General features: G+C 44.5%; 1 protein-coding gene across 18 annotated transcripts in view; it reads left to right on the forward strand.

The window, feature by feature from the left end:
* Positions 1-23,951, forward strand: part of PPFIBP2 (PPFIA binding protein 2) — a 151,746-nt gene that overhangs the window by 45,440 nt on the left and 82,355 nt on the right. For 11 of the 18 annotated variants that reach the window (XR_004177470.1, XM_031653277.1, XM_031653282.1 and 8 more), the window contains exon 3: positions 9,420-9,634. Coding sequence is in view for 13 of the 18 variants with exons in the window: in XM_031653277.1 (XP_031509137.1) it covers positions 9,420-9,634 (215 nt within the window). In the remaining 5 variants the exon portion in view is untranslated. Of the gene's footprint in view, positions 1-9,419; positions 9,635-17,750; positions 17,867-17,905; positions 21,440-23,951 lie in introns of those variants that run through there. The other 7 variants (XM_031653293.1, XM_031653296.1, XM_031653287.1 and 4 more) reach the window with 6 other exon arrangements.

Consider the following 23,951-nt stretch of genomic DNA (forward strand, 5'->3'; position numbering starts at 1 on the left):
TTTTCTGTGTGGAAAAAAATTTAAACTACGATTAAATTTCTTTATAAGACGGCTGGGCGCGGTGGCTCACGCCTGTAATCCCAGCACTTTGGGAGGCCGAGGCGGGCGGATCACGAGGTCAGGAAATCGAGACCATCCTGGCTAACACAGTGAAAAATTAGACGGGCGTGATGGCAGGCACCTGTAGTCCCAGCTCGGGAGGCTGAGGCAGGAGAATGGCATGAACCCGGGAGGCGGAGCTTGCAGTGAGCTGAGATCGCGCCACTGCAGTCCAGCCTGGGCGACAGAGCCAGACTCCATCTCAAAAGATAAAATAAAAATAAAATAAATAATACTTGGCTCTTAGAATGCTTTAATTCCCATCACTGCCCCATCTTCCACATTATGTTTGTTTAGTATTCTAGTATCTTTATTTATATTCTCCAAATTATTGTTGTTTAAATTGGCAGCGTTTTGTTTAACAATTTTAACAACCTCTCCAATCATAGTTGATTCTTTCATCCTGCTGCTTTTTTTGCACGATATAGTTTTCTTCCTTAAAATTTGATAGTCTGTGAGTAATAGATTGTATTAGTTGTCATTTGAAAAATGTCCTTAAATGTTCCTAATCTTGAATGATAGTTTATCTTATACAGGCTTGTAGGTTGGGCACTATCCATAGGTATTATTTTGTGGTCACAGGGATTTATTGCTAATGAGAAGTCTGGCAATCTGTATCTGTCTTCTGTCTCTGGTTGTTTTTAAACTTCCTGTTTATCTTTGGTGTTCTTCAGTTTCACTGTCTTGTTTCTTCGGTGGATTTGTTTTGATGTATTATTCTTGGGACTCAGTGAGTGTCTTTAAACTGAGAGGACTCAAGTTTTCCATTCTGAAAAATTCATAGCCATTTTATTTGTTGCCTCTGCTTCATCCTCTGTATTCTTCTGGAATTCCTGAAGAATTGTGTTGGACTTTGTCATTCTTTTATAATTCCATGCTTGCTACTCCTCTTTTATATTTTTCACTTGTGTCTCTGTATGCAGCATTCTTCAGGTCTATCTTCCTCTCCAATAATTCTCTCATCTGCTATTTAACCTGTTCATTTAATTTTTAATTTGTTTCGCTGCATTCTTTATTTTGGTTTGTATTTTTTTTTTCAAATTTTCCTATTTTTTAAAATCATGCTTTCATTTTCTTTAAGGTTTTTATTTCTTCCTTTTCTCCTTTAATTACATAAAACATATGAAATATGCCCAAATATTCCCAAATAGACAAAATATTCATAATATTCATGTATTGATTTAGTTATATGTTTAAGCACTAATTAAAAGGCTTTCAGTAATTCAAAATGATATGTTAATTTATGAACTTCTTGTCTCATTGGCACTTGTTTTTTTCTTTTTTTTGAGACAGAGTCTTGCTCTGTTGCCCAGGCTGGAGTACAGTGGCGTAATCTTGGCTCACTGAAACCTCCACCTCCTAGGTTCAAGCAATTCTCAGCCTCCTGAGTAATTGGGATTACAGGTGCCCGCCACCATTCCTGTCACTGGCACATCTGATGAAATAATTTTATTCAAGCTTTTTATACTTATCTTTGTTTCTATCATTATAAGAGCTCTTTTTGAATAATCCTAGCATTCTAGAGCAGTTGTAGAGCATTTGAGGATGCAGATTCCTATTTGTAGGTCTGGGATGGGATCTGAGACTCTGTATTTCTAATGAACTCTCAGGTTTTGCTATTGCTACTCATGTGGACCCCACTTTTAAGTGGCAAGGTTTTAGAACACACCATCCTTACTTGGAAGTTGTTTTAAATACAACACTTTTAAAATTCACATATGATGCTGTCATCAGCTATTTCATCTCATGCCAAAGAACTCCATTTACATAGTAAAAGATTAGACTTTAAAAGTTTATCTTGTTTATATGTCTTAATTGTACAACATATATATTTTGCATGAATGAAGATAAGCTAAGTTATGTTGCAGTGAGAAACTACTGAAATGTCAGTAGTTTGAAACACAAAGGTTTACTTCTTGTGCACGTTGCAAGTTCTCTGAGATCTGCCAAGAGCTCTGGTCCTTATCATCTTCACTTGAACACAGGCTGATTGAGTCTCCACTATTGCCAGGAGTCAGGGAAGGTGGAAGAGATATGGGGAATTGTGTACTGGCTCTTAGACTTTCTCCCAGTGATACACATAGTTTCTGTTTATTGGCCAAAGGAAGTTATGTGACCATGAGTGACTTCAAGGGACAGAACTGTAAGCCTACTAAGAATGCAAGCAGAGGAGAACAAAATACCTGAACAACCCCAGTCACTACCACATACATACCTATGTGTTTTCAAAAGCAATCATTAAAAGGCTTTCAGCCGGGTGTGGTGGCTCACGCCTTTATCCCAGCACTTTGGGAGGCGGAGGCAGGCAGATCACAAGGTCAGGAGTTCGAGACCACCCTGGGCAATATGGCAAAACCCCGTCTCTACTAAATACAAAAATTAGCCAGGCATGGTGGTGCGTGCCTGTAGTCCCAGCTACTCAGGATGCTGAGGCAGGAGAATCACTGGGAGGTGGAGGTTGCAGTGAGCTGAGATCGTGCCACTGCACTCCAGCCTGGGTGACAGAGAGAGACTCTGTCTCAAAAAAAATAAATAAATAAAAATAAGAAAAGAAAAGGCTTTCAATGAAATCCTATAACACTTGCATTGTATGTGGTCTTATCCTCAAAAATAATTACTACATCTTCATTAAATTTTGGTTTTCTTCCTTAAAATAAAAATTCTCAGGTGACCTCTATAACCATCAAAGCTAGACTTGATTGAGGTGATCTGCTAGTGCCATGGTTTCAGCTTAAGCATCATTTTAGTGTCACCTGGAAAACTTTTTATTACCCCAGGTCACACCTCAGACCAATTAAATTAGAATCCCTGGAGGAGGGCCCAGGCATCTGTAGTTTGTAAAACTGCTCAGGTGCCTTCAGTGAGCATTGAAAGTTGAAAACATTTGTGCTACTCTGAATACTTCGTTGCTCAAAATGAAATAGAATGCCCCAAAGAGAAACTTTAGGCTTGACTGTAAGTTGAATTACCCTTTTCTGAGAAATTTGGGGGATAAATCTTGCCTTATATTTAGGCATATCCAGTATTAGTGGTTTATTGTGCCTTCTAAATTGTCCTGTTAATCCCAGGTTTTAGGGTACACATTTTCTTTATTTATTGTTTTTGTTCTATTTTGATTTGTTTCCCACTGTGGTTGTAATTTTTTTTACAGGGGATAATTGCGGGGAATGTGTGTAGAGTGTGGAAATGAGCCTCCTGGGAGATTTTGCATTTGCTAATGCTGGGCTTTAGGTGTTGCACTATTCTGGACCATTTTGTGTGCATGTACGTTGATTTCTGGTTTCGGGTTTCAGTAGTAAGTGCATAGTAGAAATTTGGCACTATACCAGTAGTATGCAGAGGCCTGTAGGTTTGATGTCTCACTGGGGGTGAGGGAGGGTGTATATATGTGGTATTATAAACACGTAGGGGGCTCCTTAGCATACTGCAAGCTTCCCTGCCGTTGGGTGAAATTTTTCAGACCCCTTTATGAAATAGGCAATACTTCGGGGTACTTTCTTTCTATAGGGGTCTCACTTTCAACTTACTGCTTTCACTGGAGACATTAAAACCTCAAGCCCCAACCTCGGTTCCTCCCTATAGCTGGGTATTTTGCCCCGGGCTACTGTAGAGTCAGCTTGAATTAATTTCACTGTTGAGTTCACTCTGTTTCTGGTACCCAAGGTTTTTACTGTCTTTCAAGCTTGGCTCCACATTTAAAAAATAAAATAAAGGTGTTATCTTTTTCAGCTTTTCTGTTTGTTCATTGTGGGTAACAGGGACTCCTGGCAGTTGAGTCTGTCCTGTTTCCAGAAGGCTCCCCGTTAAGCAGTACATGGCTAGCTTACCAAGAAGCCTGCTCTGGGATTTTCTGAAATGATTGTTCTGTGGAAATACTACCAGGTTTTCCCCCCTTTCACTAATGCAATTATGGAGAGGGGGAAAGCTAATCAATAGCACAAGGAAGAAACCTGTCTGGGTTTACTCACTTCATTTCCTGACCAAATAAAGGCCTGAATTCTTCCATATTGTCTAGCATCCTGTGGGGACTTTCAGAGAACAAGAGAACCTACAGTCCCTGTGTAAACTAAATGTCAAACTTGAATGTCTCACTTACATTCAACAAATTTAAAGTTTAAAACAAATTGTTATAAAAGTAATGAAAATATTGTCAACATTTGTGTATTTTTCTGTATATATACACCGTATACATATATTTATAATTTGTTTTACTGAATAAGGCAAGTATTTCCCCATGTTATTGAGTCTTTAGATAGTTTTTTATATAGCTATATGAATCATATTCTTTGTTTCAGAAGTTATTTAAACATTCAGCAATTTGGGGGGATTTTTCCCCTACTTTTTGAAAATTAAGATGCTGCTGAGATGATTCTTATATATTAATCTTTGACTACATGTCTGGTTATATTTCCTTAGGTTAACTTTCTAGAATTGGACTTGCTAGGTCAAAAGCCATGAATATTTTTCCTGTATCTTGCCAAATTGCTTTTCAGAAAGATTAGGCTGGTCTTTGTGTCTAGTAACAGTGTATGAGGGTACCCTTATGAATAGCATACGAGCTTGCCAACATTAACTATCATTGCATTTGCATTTTCAACAATTTACGTAGGTGAAAATTGAATATCATTTTTAAATGTTCTATTTACTAGTGCAAAAACATTTTCTTTCCATATTTTTAATTTTTACTTTTGTTTTTTAATTCTAGAATTACCCACATAAGAACCTTGTGCCTGTTTTATGTGTGAGAAGTGAATTGGGGATTTTTTTAATTGATAGATAAGGTTTCTCTTTTTTTTTTTTAATGAAGGCTGTACTGAGCTTTTGTTGTAATTGATATGAGTAGGGTTTTTTTTTTTTTTTTTTTTTGACACAGAGTTTTCTTCTTGTTGCCCAGGCTGGAGTGCAATGGCACCATCTCAGCTCACTGCAACCTCTGCCTCCTGGGATCAAGCAATTTTCCTGCCTCAGCCTCCCGAGTAGCTGGGATTGCTGGGGCCTGCCACCATGCTTGGCTAATTTTTGTATTTTTAGTAGAGACAGGGTTTTGCCATGTTGGCCAGGCCAGTCTCGAACTCCTGACCTCAGGTGATCTGCCCGCCTCGGCCTCCCAAAATACTAGGATTACAGGCATTAACCACCACGCCTGGCCTACAAGTAGGTTTTTCAGGCTATAATTTGTCTTTTAATTTAATTGTGTTTTTAATATTCCAGAAGTTAATTTTACGTAGTCAGATTTATTGTTCTTTTATATCTTGCTCAATTGCTTTTGTGCCTATAAAATCTTCCTCTTACTCAGTTTTGATCTATCTTCTCTTTGTATTTCTAGTTCAGTTTTTTAAGCATATAATCCTTGTCTGTCTAAATTTTATTTTTGTGTATGGTATAGAATAAAGATCTTATTTTTTTCTGTAAGAGTAATTCTAGTAACATATTTTAGCAGTGCATGGCAAGTGTCTCTTGATTGTACTTCTCAGAATATTCTCAGCTATTTTTATTGGTTAGTTATTTTACTGTGTAACATAAATTACCCCAAACATAGCATCATACAATAACAAACATTTGTCATCTGTTTCTATCTGCCAGGAATTCAGGAGTGGTTTAGTTGGGTGGTTCTGGCTTAGGTCTTTTAAAGGGTTATAGTTAAGATATTAGCTGGGGCTACAGTCATCTGAAGGCTTCTCTGGGGCTGGAGCAGCAATCCTTAACCTTTTTGGCACCAGGGAACGGTTTTGTTGAAGACAGTTTTTCCATGAACCTGGAGGGTTGGGGGAAAGTTTCAGGATGAACCTGTTCTACCTCAGATCACCAGGCATTTGTTAGATTCCCATAAGGAGTGAGCAACCTAGATCCCTCGCATGCACAGTTCACAATAGGGTTCGCGCACCTATGAGACTCTAATGCCACCAGTGATCTGACAGAAGGTGGAGCTCAGGTAGTAATGCTCATTGGCCCACTGCTCACCTCCTGCTGTGTGGCCCAATTCCTAACAGGCCATGGACTGGTACCAGTCTGTGGCTGGGGTTGGGAACACCTGGGCCGGAAGATCCCTTCCACAGTGGCTCACTCATATGGCCATTGGTAGAAGGGCTCAGTTCTTTGATGTCTGCTGACAGGTAGCCGTATTTCGTCACCATATGGACTTTTCCGTAGGGATGATTGAATGTCCTTATATCATGGCAGCGGCCTTCCCCTAGAGCGAGTGGCCTGATATAATAAAGCAGAAGGAGTCACAGTGCTTTTTATAATCTAGCCTTGGAAGCAACGTTCCATCATTTCTGTCATATTCTACTGGTGACACGGAGCAACCATGATATAATATCCACAAATTACGAACATTAAGAGGAATGGGTCACTGACGGCTTATTGGAAGCTGGTTACCAAACTCTTCCTCTGAGAGGAAATTTAGAATTGTATCTCCTTTTGTGTAGATGCTTATTCAATATCATTTTGTCATTTGCATCCCAAAGCCCAATGGTGGCATCTGGAAGTTTCTTCTTCCCTTAGTTTTCTGCCCTGTAACCTTATCTGATTAAATTTAAAATCAAGTGGAGTTTGTCGTCTGCGGCTTTTCTGTCACTGTCATTACCACTAGCTCAGGGACAAAATATTTATCTTTTCACTTCCCTCATCTAGTATTTATTGACTATTGGTTTTGATAAAGTAATAAAAGAAATATAAGTTGCAAAGAAATATAAATTAAAGTTTTTATACATATATACACATATGCCTGTAAAACTTGGCACAGATATACATGTACTCACATACATGTACACACACACACTCTGAACAGTAGGAAAGAATCTCAAAGCTTTAGGGCAGAGAGGGTCCCAGAGAAAAGAAGAGACTTTTCCAAGGCCACACAGTGGTATAAAGTTAATGAAAACCCAGATCTTCCATCCACCTTGTAGCCTGACTCATTCTTCCTACATTTATGAAATACTTAAAATGAAACTGAATGGCTACGTGTTTGAAATTCGTGTATACAGAATGGAGAGGGATTACTCAGCAATGATTTGGAGATTGAAGGTCTTGCTCTGCTTCTGTCCATTTTCTTCCTTGAAGTTTGGCTGTGGCTCTTCCCAGTCCACTCTTAATTGGATTTGTAGGAGCCAGAAAGTGCTGAGCACACATCACAGTGGTGGGTAATTGGGCAGTTTCCTGGCTCCCCAGAGCCTCTGACTTGTTTGTGGATTGTGATCCATGATTCCCTGTATCATGCATTTTCAGAAAGCAAACTGGCAATCAAATGGTAATTGTTTCCATCTGTGTGGATTTCTCATTCCCAAGACTGCCTGGCAAGGAGGAGGTTGGCTCTGAGAAGAGTAAAGGGACCTGGAAATTGGACGTCAGGCCTGCAGCATACCATGGATGCGGTGGCCCCAAGCTCACATTTTCCAGTAGAGTCCTAATTTCAAATCTTTCATCCGGTTGGCCTTATAAATAATCCAAATGCCCTAGAAATTCCACCACCTAAACCATAGTTTCTAAAGTGTTTACTGCTGAAAGAAGCACAGACTTCCTTTGTTAGACTGTTGCCCCAGTTTTGATTTGAAAAATATATCCCTGAGCTTATGGAAAGGAGATTTTTGCTGCTGCTGCTGCTGCTGCTGCTGTTAAATGGGTGTAAGAATGGTGGAACAGGCTGGACACAGTGGCTCACATCTGTAATCCCAGCACTTTGGGAGGCCGAGGTGGGCGGATCACAAGATCAGGAGATCGAGACTATCCTGGCTAACACGGTGAAACCCCGTCTCTACTAAAAAATACAAAAAATTAGCTGGGTGTGGTGGTGGGCACCTGTAGTCCCAGCTACTTGGGAGGCTGAGGCAGGAGAATGGTATGAATCTGGGAGGCGGAGCTTGCTGTGAGCTGAGATTGTGCCACTGCACTCCAGCCTGGACAACAGAGCGAGACTCTGTCTCAAAAAAAAAAAAAAAAAAAAAAAAAAATGGTGGAACAGTCGAATTTGGGGCTTATCAAATTAGAAAGAGCTGACCCAATGTACCAGATCTCTGAGGACGTTGAAGCACTCTCTCTCCAGATACTCGTTCAGGTATATGTGCAGGCATTTGGTCAGATTCCTTTTCAGTGTCTACTGGGTAGAGTGCATGATGCTGGGAACTCAGCTAAATGTAACATGGACCATGGACTCTCTCAGAGACTCCACAGCCCACAATAAAGAGATAAGGTATGGAGATATATATAAATACAAATTTAAGAGCATATAGAGATATATAGGGAATATAAAGATCTCCCAACTGGGAAGATCCAGAAAGATTCCAGTTCACTAAACCTTCACCAAAATGAATATAGTAATTGTCATCTATTGCTGTGGGATAAGCCAAACCAAACATATTGGCTTAAAACTACCATCGTTTCCTTGTAATTTCATGATTTGAGTAGCACTGCAGGTGTGTCTCCTCCCTGTTCCACATGGTGTCAGCTGGGGTGGCTCTTGGGGGCTGGAAGATCCTGGATGGCTTCATTCACATGTCTGTCACTACAGCTGGGAGGGCTAAGAAAGGTGGGGCTGTTTTTCTAGCAGGGTAACTGGGCTTTGTTACATGGTGGTTTAGGGTCAAAGAAAGAGTGGAACCTGTTAGACCTCTTAAGGCCCAGGCCCAGAGCTGGTACAGAGTCACTTCCATTGCATTCTGTTGATCAGAGCAAGTCACCAAGCCAGCCCAGAGTCAAGATCCATCCCTTTATCAGAGGAGTGGAATGCACACACAGGAATAGAGGAATCTCTGATGGCCAACTGCAATCTATGACATTAATATAAAGAAAAAAATTATTCTAAAAGCTGAAGAATGAGATCTTACTGCCTAAACTAGCAGTTTGTGGTCCCTAGTGAGGACTGGCTGTGCTTTCCCAGTTGTCTAAGTGTGTGAGCTTCATATGTTAGTCCCAAAGGGTATGGTCATCCACCTCTGCGTACCTCTTTTTACACTGTCCAGCCCAAGATTAGATAAAGATGATTTCTGGAAAGTTTACATTGTGAGTGATTCAGCTGGGGTCGAGGTGGCCTTCCAGGTTTCTTTATTTAAAGATGGGGTCTCACTCTGTTGCCCAGGCTGGAGAGTAGTGACTATTCTCAAGCCTGATACTGTGCACTATAGCCTGGAACTCCTGGACTCAAGTGATCCTCCTGCTTCAGCCTCCCAAGTAGCTGAGACTACAGGCATGCACCACCATGCCCAGCTCACTCCCAGCTTCTTATCTGTCCCTTTCACTTTTTTTTCACCACCTTTGCCCTTTACTAGTTCCTTGCCCATGGTGTCCACCCTTCTTACTGAGTTTCCACCTCTCTCTCGTTGCAGGCACTAAAACAGGTGCAGATCCTAGTGATGGTACTTGTGAGCCTGGACTGGCTTCCCCAGCCTCATACATGAACTCCTTCCCGGTGCTCCATCTCATCGAGGACTTGAGGCTGGCCTTGGAGATGCTGGAGCTTCCTCAGGAGAGAGCAGCCCTCCTGAGCCAGATCCCTGGCCCAACGGCTGCCTACATAAAGGAGTGGTTTGAAGACAGCTTGGTGAGTAGTCCCGTGGCCTGATTGGGAACTACTGGGGAACGTAATGGTGCAGCCCATGGAGTGCCCCTACTGACTGGGGCTGTTGACTCATTTGTACACCTTCCAGCCTTTTCTTCCATCCCACTTTAGCCAACGCTGTAGGGTGGCCCTTCTTATCAAGGAGTGTAGAGCCCAGTCAAGGGACTTAAGCTATGTCCTCTGCCCTTCCGTGGTCCACAGTCTCTCTCTTCTGAGGAAATCCAGGGCTAGAGAAGGACAAACATTGACGATTTCACACATACACACATACACCCTCGAATTACAAGTACTGCTTATTGAGTTCTAATCCCTGGCTGGTGTCTCTCCCCTCAGCTAGATCCCACTACCCCTTATTTCTTACCACAAACAAAAGACTGGTTACCTCATTGATTTAAAAAAAAGCGTGACAAATTTCTTAGGAGGAAATGTTTTCTTATTTTTGCATTTCTTTGTTTGGTAAAAAGGCTAAACTTTTAAAAATTAGTTTATTCGTATTCCTCTGTATGGTCTCTAAACTTTTGATTCTATCCTATCTGGAAAAAGAATGCATTTCCCATATACATATTCACATGCAGCATTTTATTTTTGAGACAGGGTCTTGCTCTGTCACCCAAACTGGAGTGCAATGTGGCTTGATCATGGCTCTCTGCAGCCTCGACCTCCCAGGCTCAAGGGAATTCTCCCAACTCTTGCTCCCAGAAGTGCACCGCCACACCTGGCTAATTAAAAAAAAAAAAAAAAATTGTGTGTGTGGAGATGGGGTTTCCATATGTTGCCCAGGTTGGTCTTGAACTCTTGGCTCAAACAATCCACCCACCTTGGCCTCCCAAAAGTGCTAGGATTATAAGCATGAGCCACTGCACCTAGCCAGTATTTCACTAGTATACCTAAATTATAAAAATACCACAAAACAGAATTTTGAAGTTTTTTATTTGTATGAATTTGTGAGGTACATGTGAAATTTAGTTACATGTTATATAACACATAGTGATCAAGTCAGTCAGGGTATTTAGGGTATCCATTGCTCACCAAAATAGAGTTTTAAAGGATAGATTAAAAAATATTTCCAATATTTTTCCCTATACACCCAGAAATCACCTTGATCCTCTTGGGTGCGCCTCTCCCACTCTAGTCTATTCGTATTCTGTGCTGTTGTTTTCTATTAGGATTTTAGTGTTTTTCTTATCTATTTGAATGAACTTTTATTAGCCGTTTGCTTTATTTGTAGCATATATTTTCCTCACTCTGTTTTTAAATGTTTAGGGAACTTTTTGAGACATAAAATTTTAACCAACTGTACTTCACTCTATCAGTCTTTCCTATTTTGGTTTCTTGTTTTCCTTTTGGCCCTAGCAAGGCCTTTCCCAACCTCAGAACAAATAACTATTCACCTGTATCTTCCTCTAGTAAGTTTATGGTTTGATTATTTTATGGTTAACTCCAGTCCATCAACAATATTTTTTAGTGTTTGGTATAAACAACGAATCTAACTTTTAAAACAGTTTTTGGAAATTTATTAAAAATATTTTTTGATCCAAAGGCAGTTGACATGGTTGTTTTTTTTCAAGATGCATTGGTAGAAAACAGCTTGCATTCAGATTTGCAGTTTTGTCTTGGGGTTATTTACAATGGTTTAGGGCATGCCTGCCTTTGAAGAGATTTCCCTAAAAGTGATTGCTTTCATAAATCTTCTAGAGTAATTATGGACATCACTAACCTATGAATGGGGAAGCAAGTACTTTTAGGGGGTCAGAAGTTCATATAAACATTCCAAGATGTAAGAGCTGTATGTTAAAGTTTTTATTCTGGACAGAGATAGCCTGTCTGTATTTTAGATCTTGCAGACCTAAAGTCATTTTACAATCGGCACATCCACATTCCACACAAGGTCTTAATCTGTATGGAAATAAAATTCAGACTGGTGAGCAAACTCATCGCGGGCTTTAGATTGACACTTTTAGTTAGAAGTTATTGCTGCTCAAATTTTGGTCTCTGGCTCAGCAGCTTTCTTATCCCCTAGTAGCTTGTGAAAAATGCAGAATATGGACCCCATCTCACACTTGTTGAACCATCTCCAGGTGACTCATAAGCACATTAAAGTTTAAGAAGCACTGCTTTCAACCATGGAGACCCAGTTGAATTATTTTTTTAGAATCCTATGTGGATTAGGATTGGAATTGGAACTAATAAGACGGTTTGAAGGATTAGGCAGCACTGCCCAGCGCCTTCTCATGCGTGATGTCTGTGCATCCCTTGCATATTTGCTCCCTTCTCCTCTGTAGACACACTGGCATTGTTACACACCTAGAGTTCCTGCTTGGCCATGACACTGGCCTGACATGGTCCAACTCTGTCTTCTGGCATCTATATCAGTTGGGATACTTTTTCCAGTAAAATGATGTAAACAATAACAAGATAGACCACTAACAAGATGTACAGAAGACAGACAGTCACAGGGTTAAATAAGTGGCTCTGAGTGACCTCACGTACACTGGTTCTTCCCATCTTTTTGCCCTGCCATCCTCAAGGGGTGGTTTTTGCTCAGGCATATCCCCTAATAGTCACAAGATGGCCACTAGAACCGCAGGCAGCATGTCCTTACAAGACACAACTATACAACTATGTGCAGAGGTAGAGAATCGTTTCTTTAGTATGTTTTTGTTGTTGTTGTTTTTAATCAGGAGGGAAACTCTCTGCAACCCTCTAGCAGACTTCCCATTTAGCCGCAGTGGCCAGGATTTCTTCACCTGTGCATACCCTAGCTGCAAGGGAGGCTGGGGAAGCAAGTATTGGCACTTCCATCTGCCATACAGGGAGGTGGCCTCTGTCAGAAAGGAATGACGATAGAGTGGGGGAAAGTGAGTGGCCCTCAGGAAGACAGCTCAGAGTGACTGCCACAAACTTCTGTTAGGTTTGAGTTTACTCTTGTTGACTGACAGATTCTTTCCATGTTTTCTCAATATGTTTTCTTTTTAAACTCAAGTTTCTAAGGAAAAGAATCTGATTGACCCAGTTAATTATTTTTGAGCAAAGTCCTCCAGATCAATGAAGACGTGTTAACTGTAAAAGAAACAGGCATTAAAGACTTTTAATTTATTCACAGCTATGGATGCACACCTTAGATCAGGTGTCTACCCCAGAGTGAATCAACTGTTAGCAGAGGGGAGCGATTACGTAGTGGAAAATGTGGTCTTGTACTGCTGCTGCTCATCTGGGACTGCAGACCTTCTGGCACTGGGGCATCTGTGGTCCACCAGAAGAATGGACTGCTAAGAAGCAGGGGTAGATGTGGAGGAGTGGTCCATAGTTAGAATAGGACAAATAGCAGATTAGTCCTGGACTCTCTCTTTTATGTCTTACATGGAAAGGACACTCCTAGTCCTAGTGCCTCCTATTGGGCAGCTGTTTCTTTGTGGCAGGGCTGGTTCCTCTTCTGCTGGGTCCTGGCAGAGCTGAAGCACAGCTGGGCCAGCACAGTCGGCAGCAGTAGGAGTGCTGTTGGCCAGGACTCTGCCTGGAGATGGGTATAAAACAGAGCAGACTCGTTGTAAAGGCCAAGTGGAGCAGACCTGCCCAGGAGTCAGTGGCACTCGGTTGTGAGAGAGTTTCCCATGCTCTGGGGTCTAAACTAGCATCCTGCCCCTTGACAGTAGGTATAATGAGGAGAAGTGGGCTCCGGGCCTAGAAGGGCATGTGCGAGGTTTTCTTAATGGGGACACCCTCTGGGGCCTCAGTGAGGCAAGGAACAAAGGGCCTGGATTCCCTTGGTCTAGGAGCAGTATTTCCTCTGGAAAGTTGGTGAATGAGGACCTTGTATAGAGGGTATCTTGGGGTCTAAGATGAGCTGGGACCTGGCCTGCAGAGGAAGTATTTGGGAAGCTGTCCTGCCTGTGGTGCAGCAGAGCAGTGTTACCCTTAGGAGATGGGAAGGTGGTCCTTTATAACTGGAAGACAGAGCCAAGCTCAGGGTCAGTGCTCATGAAGGATGAAGCTGAGGCCTTAGCTGGAAGGCTGAGGCAGCTCTGTTGTGATGGGAACAGAGCTGAGTTCCAGAAAGGGGCATCCTCCTTCTTCTCTGTTTACTATGGTGAAATGTAGGATGATGCCCTCAGGAGGGTGTGGTTATTTCAGGTCAGGAGCCCCAGAACCCCACAGGTGGTCCTGAAGCCCGGAAATGGAAGCAGTGCTCATCAGTGGCCCTGGCATGTACTGACATGTACTCATCAGTGGCCCTGGCATGTGGTACCTGGCCCGGGCAAGAAGGAGCTGATACAACTGTGACCACTTCCAGGATTTTGGCTGTGCCTTGAGTGGGGCTTTCCCATAGTCTGAAAGGGGTGTCTCTACCCCTCCACACCTGCTTGGCTTGGCTGGGTGGTTGGCTGCATAGATCTACAGCTAGGTTGGGTGGTGGAAACCTTAGACAGGTTAGCCAGCAGATTCAAGTGGGCTCTACAGGGCTGGGAATAGCCAGTTAACTGGGAGGAGTAGACCTAGGCTGGTACACAGTGTTGATTCGTGTCCCAGGTCTTTGGGTGATGCCCAGAAGATACCAGAGCCAGTAGAGTCTCCATATGAAGTAGCTATGGGTGCTTCTCTAACAGTATGTTATATATACCCTTCATCTCCTACCTGCCAGCCAGTCTGTTCTGCTGTTTAGCACACTGGGTATGGGCCAAGGAGATTCTCAGTGAAGTTTCAAGATGAAGCCAGAGAAGGGGTAGGCAAACCCAGCAGCAAAGTGAAGGCAAGTCAAGGAAGAGCTCAGGCTCAAGGGTGAGGGGTGGTTGGCAGAGAACCCATAGAAGGGTTATACTGTAGGCCCTGTTTGGAACTGGGGTACATGGAACCCAGCAGGAACCCAGGCTTTTCTTTGCAAGATTGCAAGAGTCCTGGTCAGTGTGCTTGAGTAGGTGAAAGCAAATTGAACCAGGGTGAGGGAGTATGGAAGGTAGGAAGGAGTTAAAAGGCCAGGGTTCTACCCTGGCCCTACTACTCATATGAGCCTCTTTTTCACTTCTCTGGGACTCAGTTTCCCTACTGGAAATGACAGCTGAGTTTGAAAGTGTCTGCAAGATCTGGCCAAGCATTCCAATTCTGCAGTTTGTTCTAGGAGCTATATGGAGTGGTCTCTTTGTAAGCACCGCCTTTGCTTCCCTCAGTCTTGACCTCTTGAGTTCCAAAGTGTGGAGACAGGTTAGGATCCTCTCAGTTTACTGCTGCCCTTATGTTAGAGCTTGACGGAGGCCCACATCTCAACAGTGGAGAGACAAATCTATTTACCATATTGAAAAACCTGAAGAATTGCCCTCCTGAATGAGCAGCCTCTGCTGGCCCCAGCTGGGTAAGTGCTCACCTCTGACAGCCCAGCAGTCAGTTCAGATGCCCTCAGTTACCTTTTTAACTAGTTTCCCAAAAAACAAAGAAACCCAGACCCAGGCTGGGGAGCACAGCCACCCACCTTCTCAGCTCCAAACCACCTTGTCACAGATGGCAGCTTCTTCAGCTCCAAGCTCCTCAAACAAAGCCCATACATTACTGCCAGATCCAGCTTGCAATCTTTCATTCTGTCCAAAGTAGCAAATCTGTTTACCATATTGAAAAGTCAGAGGAGTTGCAAAAAAATGTTGGAGAGAAAAAGTTGTTTTGTGAATTATAAAATGTGAGCTTGAATTTTTTACCATGTGATTCGTTTCTGTATCTCCAGAATGGAAAACAGAAGATAGTCAGGATACATGTGTGTCGAACATTTTAATTTTGAAAAGTTACAGAAGGAATTTTATAGGTAAACCTTTTCCTCTGGATCTTAAGAGGAGGGAAAATTCGGTACTTATTTTTCAAGAAAAAAAGTAGAGCCTGTTTCCAGCATGTTTTCTTACCTCCCCTGTGACAGGTGTGAACTTGAGTGAGAGATGAGAAAGGAATAGGTGTCCATGCTTTCTTTCTGTGCTCAGCTCCCAAGGGGCTCTGGGGCCGGGCTCCCATGGCACCAGTGGCGGTTCTTTGTCCCTGTGCAGTGCTGGAAGAAGCCACTAGGTGGGAGTCAGGGACAAATGCTGGGAAGTGAAATCCCAAAGAATGAGGTACAGCACGGGCTTTGTATGAGAAAACAACTTTTTATTTTTCTCTTTTAGACAAAGATAACATAAGCATCTCTCATTATTGAAACTGCTTAACTGCACCTAGGTCTGCTGGCAAAGATAATTCTTTGCCATTTTCCTTAGAAACAGTGGACAAAGGGCAGTCAAGGGAGGGCTCCACTGTTTAGGGTGGGGGAGAAGAGACAGGGCTGGTCCTGGGAGCATAGACCTGACCTTCCCCTGTGGATATGAAGAAACCTATCCAGATTTCTTGACTGCAGTGCCTTCTGCTGGGGTGCTAGTAGGATGGCCCTTTCCATTCCTGAGGGCATTTCCTAGCCCACAGTGTATGTCATGCCCTGCCCTAGAGAAGCTTCCTGTCCCCTGGGGGATTTTGAATGCCCTTTTCCTGGCACAGCAGCCAAGGGGGCCTTCAGCCACTGCAAATTTAGCAGTTTTAATTTTCCTGGATCTTGATCCCTGCCCCCTAAAGTAAATTTACCCTACTAAATTCTAACAATCCAGCTCCTTTCAGACCTGACCTAAAGAGACTATTTCAGCCTCTAAGAACCAATGTTTATAAATGACCAAGAATGTGCAAACACTGGTGAAAGAGCAAATAAATCCTTCCCCACTAAATTTCCTGCTTCAGGCCCAGGGGCCATGGTGGACGATGTTGCCAGGTTAGCATAACTTGAGGTCTGAGCATGTGGACAACCACTTACTCTCCACCCACAAAAGAAAAACCTGCCAGAGACACACTACCAAGAGCCTTCTGCCCTTTCAGGTACCTGCTAGCGGGCAGGCAGGCCTCCAGGGAATTTATGCTTCTAGGCAAGTTTGTTTAGTAATTAGGAGGTTTTTGTTTTTGTTTTTGTTTTTTGTTTGTTTGTTTGTTTGTTTGAGACAGAGTTTTACTCTTGTTGCCCAGGCTGGTATGCAGTGATATGATCTTGGCTCACTGCAACCTCTACCTCCCGGGTTCAAGCAATTCTGCCTCAGCCTCCCAATTAGCTGGGATTGCAGTTGTGCACCCCCACGCCGGTCTAATTTTTATATTTTTAGTAGAGACAGAGTTTCACCATGCTGACCAGGCTGGTCTTGAACTCCTGACCTCAGGTGATCCGCCCACACCTCGGCCTCCCAAAGTGCTGGGATTACAGGTATGAGCCACCATGCCCGGCCTTGAGGAACTTTTGAAAGCAGTTTCCTAACTTCTTACTCCTCCAAGTGTTGTCCTGGGACCAGTAGTACGAGCATCACCTGGGAGCTTGTCAGCAGTGCACAACAGCAGGCCCCATACCCAACCTACTGAACCAGAATCTGCATTTTTACTAGAACCCCCTCGGGTCCAGGCAGTTCATTCTGGATGGGGAAGCACTGTTTTAACCCAGGGGTTAGCAAACCATGGCCCACACTTAGCCTGCTGCATATTTCTTACCCTCATCAGCTAAGAATAATTTTTACATTTTTCAAGACTGCAGAAAAATCACAAGAATGTTTTGAGATGGGAAAATAACATAAATTCACATTTTGGTGTTCATAAATAAAGTTTTACTAGAACACAGCCACACACTGGTTTTGGTGTTGGCTGTGGCTGCTTTTGCACTGCAAATGGGAGAGTTGAGTATGAGAGAGACTATATGGCCCACCAAACCCAAAATATTTACCATCTAGCCCTTTACAGGAAAAGCCTGGTGACCTTTGTCCTGATCTGTTTTGGAAGTGCGTTCTCCATGCTTGTGTTCTGTGGAGGCTTGAGCTGCAGTGGCCAGGACTTCCTCCACTGCGCTCTTCACTCCCTTCCCCCGCTTCTCCTTCTTACTAGCAGCGGGCCCACTGTGCACCATGTCTGTTGAAGAACACAAGTTTGTATCTGACTTATGAGGATTTATGAGGGAGTGTCCTAGCAGCTGCCACCCGTGGCCCAGAGGTGAAGGCTCAGGGCTGAGCGGAGCCCAGGATGCCTGTAGGTGATAGGTCAGTGGAACAGCATGTGACCATGAGATTCCTCTCAGTTTACAGTTCTGCCTGATAAGATGCTGCTGACTTCTGGTAGGCAGCTGGAGTAACACATCAGGGGACCTCAGCTCCTTTTTCAGCCATTCCCTCAAGTACTTGGAATTCCAGCCAGGTAGGTGACAATCCTGGGGTTCTCTTCTAGACCTTAGGACAGGGGTGGAGCAAGCTATAGTGACTTTCCCCAGCAAACCTGACCACCCTGGCCTCTTAGCTGTGTTTTCACTCCCAGAACGCTCAGCCTCACAGTCTCCTGCCCTTTTCCCATAGCTGACTGCTGCATATTGCAGGCAGTAATGAGTCTGGTTGTAGGTGAGCAAAGTACTTCCAGGAAGGCCCTGGGGGCTGTTAGGTCACTGTAGTGACCCCTATTTGTGTACCCTTTGTGCTTCCTGAGGACTTCTGTCTTCAGGGATGGGTCCAGTGAGTCTGAGACACCACCTCACAGGAGCAGTGTAATGGGAGCAGGAAGCCCAGGCACCCGAGCTCCCAATAATAAGGACAGCCTAGACCTTTGGGAGTAACTACCTAGGCCAAATAAAATCTGGGCCTCTAGCCTTTTGGGAGTCATGGACTGTTCTGATAATCTGACAACTCTTTTTCAGAGAAAGATTTGTGAATACAAATAGTGGTACTTTGTATATATTTGGTGAACATATTTAGGGGCTTTTCTGATCCCTGGAATTCCATCCGTAGATCAAGTGAGGTGCCCTGGACAGGATGGACTTCTAGGGCAGTGGTGCAGCCATGGGTTTGCCTTGCCAGGCCAGCGTGATGAGGGAGCCACAACAGGGACCCAGCTGCCCCTGGGGGTGGGGTGAGTGAGGAGGTACCTTAGCTTCTCAATCCATCCCATTTCACTCAGCCCCTCCCGTTTTCCCCCTGCCAACCTGCTCCTAGGTCTTTTGGGGTGTTAATTTGTGATTTTTGAGTTGAATTACAATATAAGTAAAATGTACTTTGGTGTTTAAGGAAAAACAATGCTGAGGTAAGACTTGCTACTTGAGGATGCCATAAAAATGTCAAGAATTTAACTGCAGTTTATCTGGATTCTTCCCTACTTTCCTCCCTTTTCTGTCCCTTTCTCTCCCCCACTCTGCACCCCCCACCTTTGTTCATCACACATTGAGTTGAGCTAACAGAGGAAATGGGTCCCATCTTTTCCTCTTTGTGTCAAACATCTTTACCCTGGAGACACAGACCTTCAAGTCTCTTTTCTTCAAGTAGAGTTTTAGTCTTACTTTACCAGTCTTACCATTTGAGCCTTATTCTTTTATCCAAAAAATGTTTAAATTCATACTGTGTGCTAAGAATTATAGGCATGGAAGTAGGAGAAGTGAGTTGGAAATCAGACATACTTCTGACAGTCTGGCGCAGTAGGGGTGGTCTGGTGTGACAAGGTCAGTGATGAAGTAGAAGGGAACGCAGGTGCTCAGGAGGGGATAGAAGAGGGACACCTGAGTCACAGCTCTGTGTAAGCTGGGAGTGAGCAAGGCTGATGAGAGCAGCCATGTTGGCCACCTTTCTCTTTCCTCCTCTCTTGTACCAGAACCTAAGGGAGAGCACTGTGCTCATCCCAGGAGCGTGGGGGATTGTCTACCATCCTGTAGAGGCTGGAACTCTGCACCACCTCTCCCTGTCCAGCTCCCAAATCAGCTTGTCTACCTCCTCTTCCTTGGAGTCCTAGATATACCTTTATTGCATACCATGTGGTAATTCTTAACCCAAGGCAGGAAGTTTTTCGTTTGCCTTGGATGCGGGGAAAATGTGTATTGACTGGATGAATTTCTTTATGTGACTTATTCGGGCTTCTAGACAGAGATAAACCAACCTACTTACCCCTGTACCTTTAGAGATATTCCTCCTTGGCAACATCCTGCCATAGCGTGGGCAGGGAACCTGGGCTGGGTGGGTCACACTGTGCTGTGGAGCTGGGCCAGAGGTAAGGAGCAAGGGGCTAGAGCTCAGCGCATGGGTAGCAAAGCCTGCTTTTCCTTTCTGGCCTCTGTCTGGGTGTGTCTCCAGGAATTTACTTCTCCCCTTATGCCAGCTGCTGGCTAGAGCTCTCCTCCTTGCTGCCTCTGTGATCTCTGTGGGCTGGCCCAGCCTGCTGGGGACTGTGCTGCCAGGCTTTGTTTCTACCCTTTTGGGCCCTGCTTCTGGCCCTGGTGGACATTGAAGCCATGCTGAGGGACATGCTGACACCCAATAGGGACTTCTCTTCAGACTGGGCGTTCCAAGAAACCCTGGAGGTGACCCCCAAGGGACCTGGGAAGGCCAGGGCAGTCACAAGATATGCATCTGCAAGTCCTTTGCCACAGCAGAGCTCAGGGCCTTGCATGTAACCACAATTCCCACCGCACCCACATCAAAGGTCACTTTCATAATCAGTCATAGCCAAAGGCCACACATTAAGGGCTGGGCAAGGGAGAAAAGCTGTTTTTAGCAGGAAGCTCTCAAAGGAGATGGGAATATGAGGAGGAGGTGGGGGCTGGCATCTAGGGAGTGCTGGAGGGGCCACCTGGAGAGCCCGCATGTGACCTGCCCTGACGGGAGGAAAACAGCCACAGCTCCAGGTCTCCGTCAGCCTTTCCAAGGCCCCTGTCTACCCAGCACTGCTCCCTGAGTCTCATGGAAATGCACATGAAGCAGCCTCAACCTTTCCACCTCCTTGGTTTGTAAAGCAGGTAGTCCAGAGTGGGGGACAGCCAGAGAGGCAGGACCCTCCAGTCCTGGCCCCTGTCCAGAATGTGGCCCCTAGGGAGCCCCGGCTTGTGGCCAACAGCCCAGGGCCAGACTCCCCTGAGTTTGCAGCATTTGGTCTCTAATGGATGGTACCACCAGCGCCAAGGACAGCAAACGCTCTGTGCAGGGCCCATCGCACAGCAGGACCAAGAACCCAGACTGGAGCTGCTTCTGAATCTGCTCTTTTTTGGAAACAACAGGCTTTCCTCGGGGCACAGCCTGTCACTCGCCTGGAAAACGGGTAGGCGTGGGCTTCAGGGTGGGGGTCAGGCTGTGTGTGGGAACCAGCGAGCTCCTCCAAGAGCAGCACTTATTTTTAGTCTTCTCCCCAGTCCCAAATAAACTGAGAGCAGCTGGGAGCCCTGGGTAAATGCAGAGTGAAGCAGAGACAGGAAATCGGGGCTCTCAGTAATGAGTTCCAGCCACTCCAGAAGGGGGAAGCCAGACAAGGAATTTTCTTCAGGACTGTTTCCCTCTGGCAGGCTCCGGTATTATCACTGAGAACGGTCCCGTGTGTGTGCGCTTGTGTGTTGTGTGTACAACTCCTGTCCAAGTCTTCTTTTTCCCCTACCTTTGTGTTACATTTGATTTCTCCTCAGGGCTCTGAATCCCAGTCCTGGTGCGTGTGTGTGTGCGTGTATGTGTGTGTGTGTGTTTGTTGGGGTGGTCGGGGAGGACACTGGAGCAGCGGGCTCTTCTCTGAGTCGCTGTGTGTCTGAAACTATCTAGGGAGAGGCTGAAGGACGCAGGCCAGGGAAGTGGGGAAATTTGAACACAGCTTGGAGTTCTTGAGTGGGGGAGGGGGCAGAGGCAAGGAAGAGGAGAGAACTTGGTCTCCAGCCAGAAAAAGGGCTTTTTCCACCAAGGCATCTAACTGCTGACATGGGTGCCCAGCATGGATGGGGACATTGATGTTTACAAGCATTTCTCGTGGCTGAAGAGGGTAAGTGACTGGCTGCTTTGTCTGGGTCTCCGTGGAGATGAGTGAGGGGGAGACGCTTTAGGGTGTTTTTGGGGCTGTGTGCGTGTGTGTGGTAGGGGGAGGTATTGTCCGGCAAAGCCCTGCTGTGGCCAAGTTCTTCATGAGAATCTAATTATAGACACCAGGGAGAAAACAGTCAGCTGTCTTTGTTTCTCCACTGACATTCTGGTGAATGAGCCTCTGTACAGAAAGGCAAGAATGGAGTGAGGAAAGTTGGTTATTTTAACTTTGGCACTTAAACAGTCAGAAGCTCCAGACACCGTGACCAGAAAAATGTGCCCACCGCTTTTCAGTTTGAGGATGTAGGGAGGAAGCTGCTGCCTTTTTAAATGTACTGGGTTCGGAAGTTGTTTAACTCATTCTCACTGTGATGTTATCCGGTGGAGCACACATCTGCTATCAGCAGAATGAGCTTCTGCATTTCCGGAGGAAAGCTTTCAGGGAGTTCTCTTTTGAATGCTGTGAAGCTGAGGGTTTATGTTGCAAGTTGTTCATGCCCTTTCTTTAGAGGACAAACCTGAGTGTGTGGTATGAGCAAGGAATGAATGGACGTTGGGGGCTGGAGTAGCATCGTACTCCTAAGGCTGTTTCTTCTTTTGTGGCTGCCTTTAAATTGGCTAAGATAGGTATGAATTGATTTTCACACTAAGGGATTTTAGGCTGAATGTTTTTCAGAGGCAGGAATGGCAAAAGCAGCTGACAGGTTAGAAATTTGACATTGTAACTGCAGAAGGACAGAAGAGCCAGGAAGCATCCAGTTCAGAAGGGACATGCAGATGCCTGGACCTCGACTCCCAGACGCTGGGCGGGCTGGCTGGCTTTTGTGTGAGTGCAGCAGCACTCCTTCAGCAAATCTTTACTGAGTTTGGGTACTGGGTGTATGGTAGTGAGCAAAATGGAACCAGTCTCTTGTGGATCTTCTACCTAATGCTGGAGATGTAGGTGAAACAGTCCCAGGAAATAAACCTCAGATTACAAACAATAAGTGTGCCTGGAGGAAGAACAGAAGACAAGGGACTGCTGTTTTGATGGACAAGGGGTGGGGGATTGGGGGGAGTGGTCAGGGAGTTTGAGAAAATTATACTTTGCTGAAAACTGAAAGAGCAGTAAGAATGAGTCAGGTGAAGAATGTGGTGAAAAACATTCCAGGTAAAGGAGATGATGTATGCAAAGGTCCTTAAGCAAGACAGAGTCTGCCAAATGTCCAGATTGAGGGAGAGCTCGTGTGGCTGAGCACAGTGATGGCGGGCAGAGGTGGGCAGACGCCAGATCACGCAGGACAGTGAAGGCCACCGTAAGGCTTTTGGGCGACATGGTTTGTGTGCTGGGGGACTTGTAGCAGGGAAGTGACCTGGGATACATTACGGCGGTCCAATTTGTATTTTAAGAAAATTACTCTAGCTGTGATGTGGTATATGGTAAGCTATGTTGGGAAAAGTGAGGCAGCTGAACACAATTATAGGGCTGTAGGGCTTGAAGAGATCGGTTAGTACAAACCCCTCATTTAACAAAGCCCAAGATGGGCTAAGAACCTCATGGTATTAGTGTCATAGCTATTAGTGGTGCAGCCTGGTCTTGAACCCTGTTCTGTATCTCCCAGTCTAGTTCTCTTTATTCATCTTCTCTGCCAAGTATGTATAAAATTATTGCTTTAGAACCCAGCAGAAATCCTGTCTGTGCCCAGCCCCTAGGGCATCACAGTCACCAGAGAGCATGCTGAGATGACCAGACGTTTTGGGAAAGGTTTGCATCATCTTACGTTTTTTAAAAGTCCCACTGGGGAGATACTGGCAGGAAATATGTAAGAAATGCACTGTCCATCAGTTGGTCCTTCTTTCTCTGTATTGCAAATGAAACTTTTAATCAAGAAATCCTTTCAGCCAACATGTGCCTAGGATTGTCAGAGCCTTGTCCCAGCCCCTGGGGCAGATACTGTAAATCTGCCTACTACAGGAGAAGTTCTGTGTGCGGAAGAACTAATTTTGCATGTGATGCAATGTAAGCAGGCCCTTCTTGTCCCAAGACCCAGGGTATTCTGGCTCCTGTGGACAGTTAGAAGTTTGCTTAGGGAAACTTTAGGTAAGGAGACTTTAGAACCCCCCAGGATGACTCATAGCAAAACAGATATTTTTCTTCTACTTTTAGAATTTTAAAGAGCATTTTACAAAAGCAAAACTCAAAGTGTTAGACATTTCATAGGCAGTGTGAAAGAGTATTTTCCCTATTCTCTACCCTAAACACTACTGCCAGATTTTTAAAATCTTCTTTGTAAAAAAAAACAAAAATAAATTCCGTTTCATCCTATGACCCTGATGATGAGCCCCCCTGGACTCACCCTTAGTCTAGAAGAAAAATCTCAGGCCCTTCAGCTTGCTTGGCCTTTGAGACCATTAGCAGTCCCACCTTAACTTACCTTTTTAGTTTTATCTTTTATATCTACCCTGATGAGCTCCCAAGTGTATTTCTTCCCTTT

This window comes from Papio anubis, chromosome 12 (assembly GCF_008728515.1).
Source record: "Papio anubis isolate 15944 chromosome 12, Panubis1.0, whole genome shotgun sequence".
In the NCBI taxonomy this organism is placed as follows: Eukaryota; Metazoa; Chordata; class Mammalia; order Primates; family Cercopithecidae; genus Papio; species Papio anubis.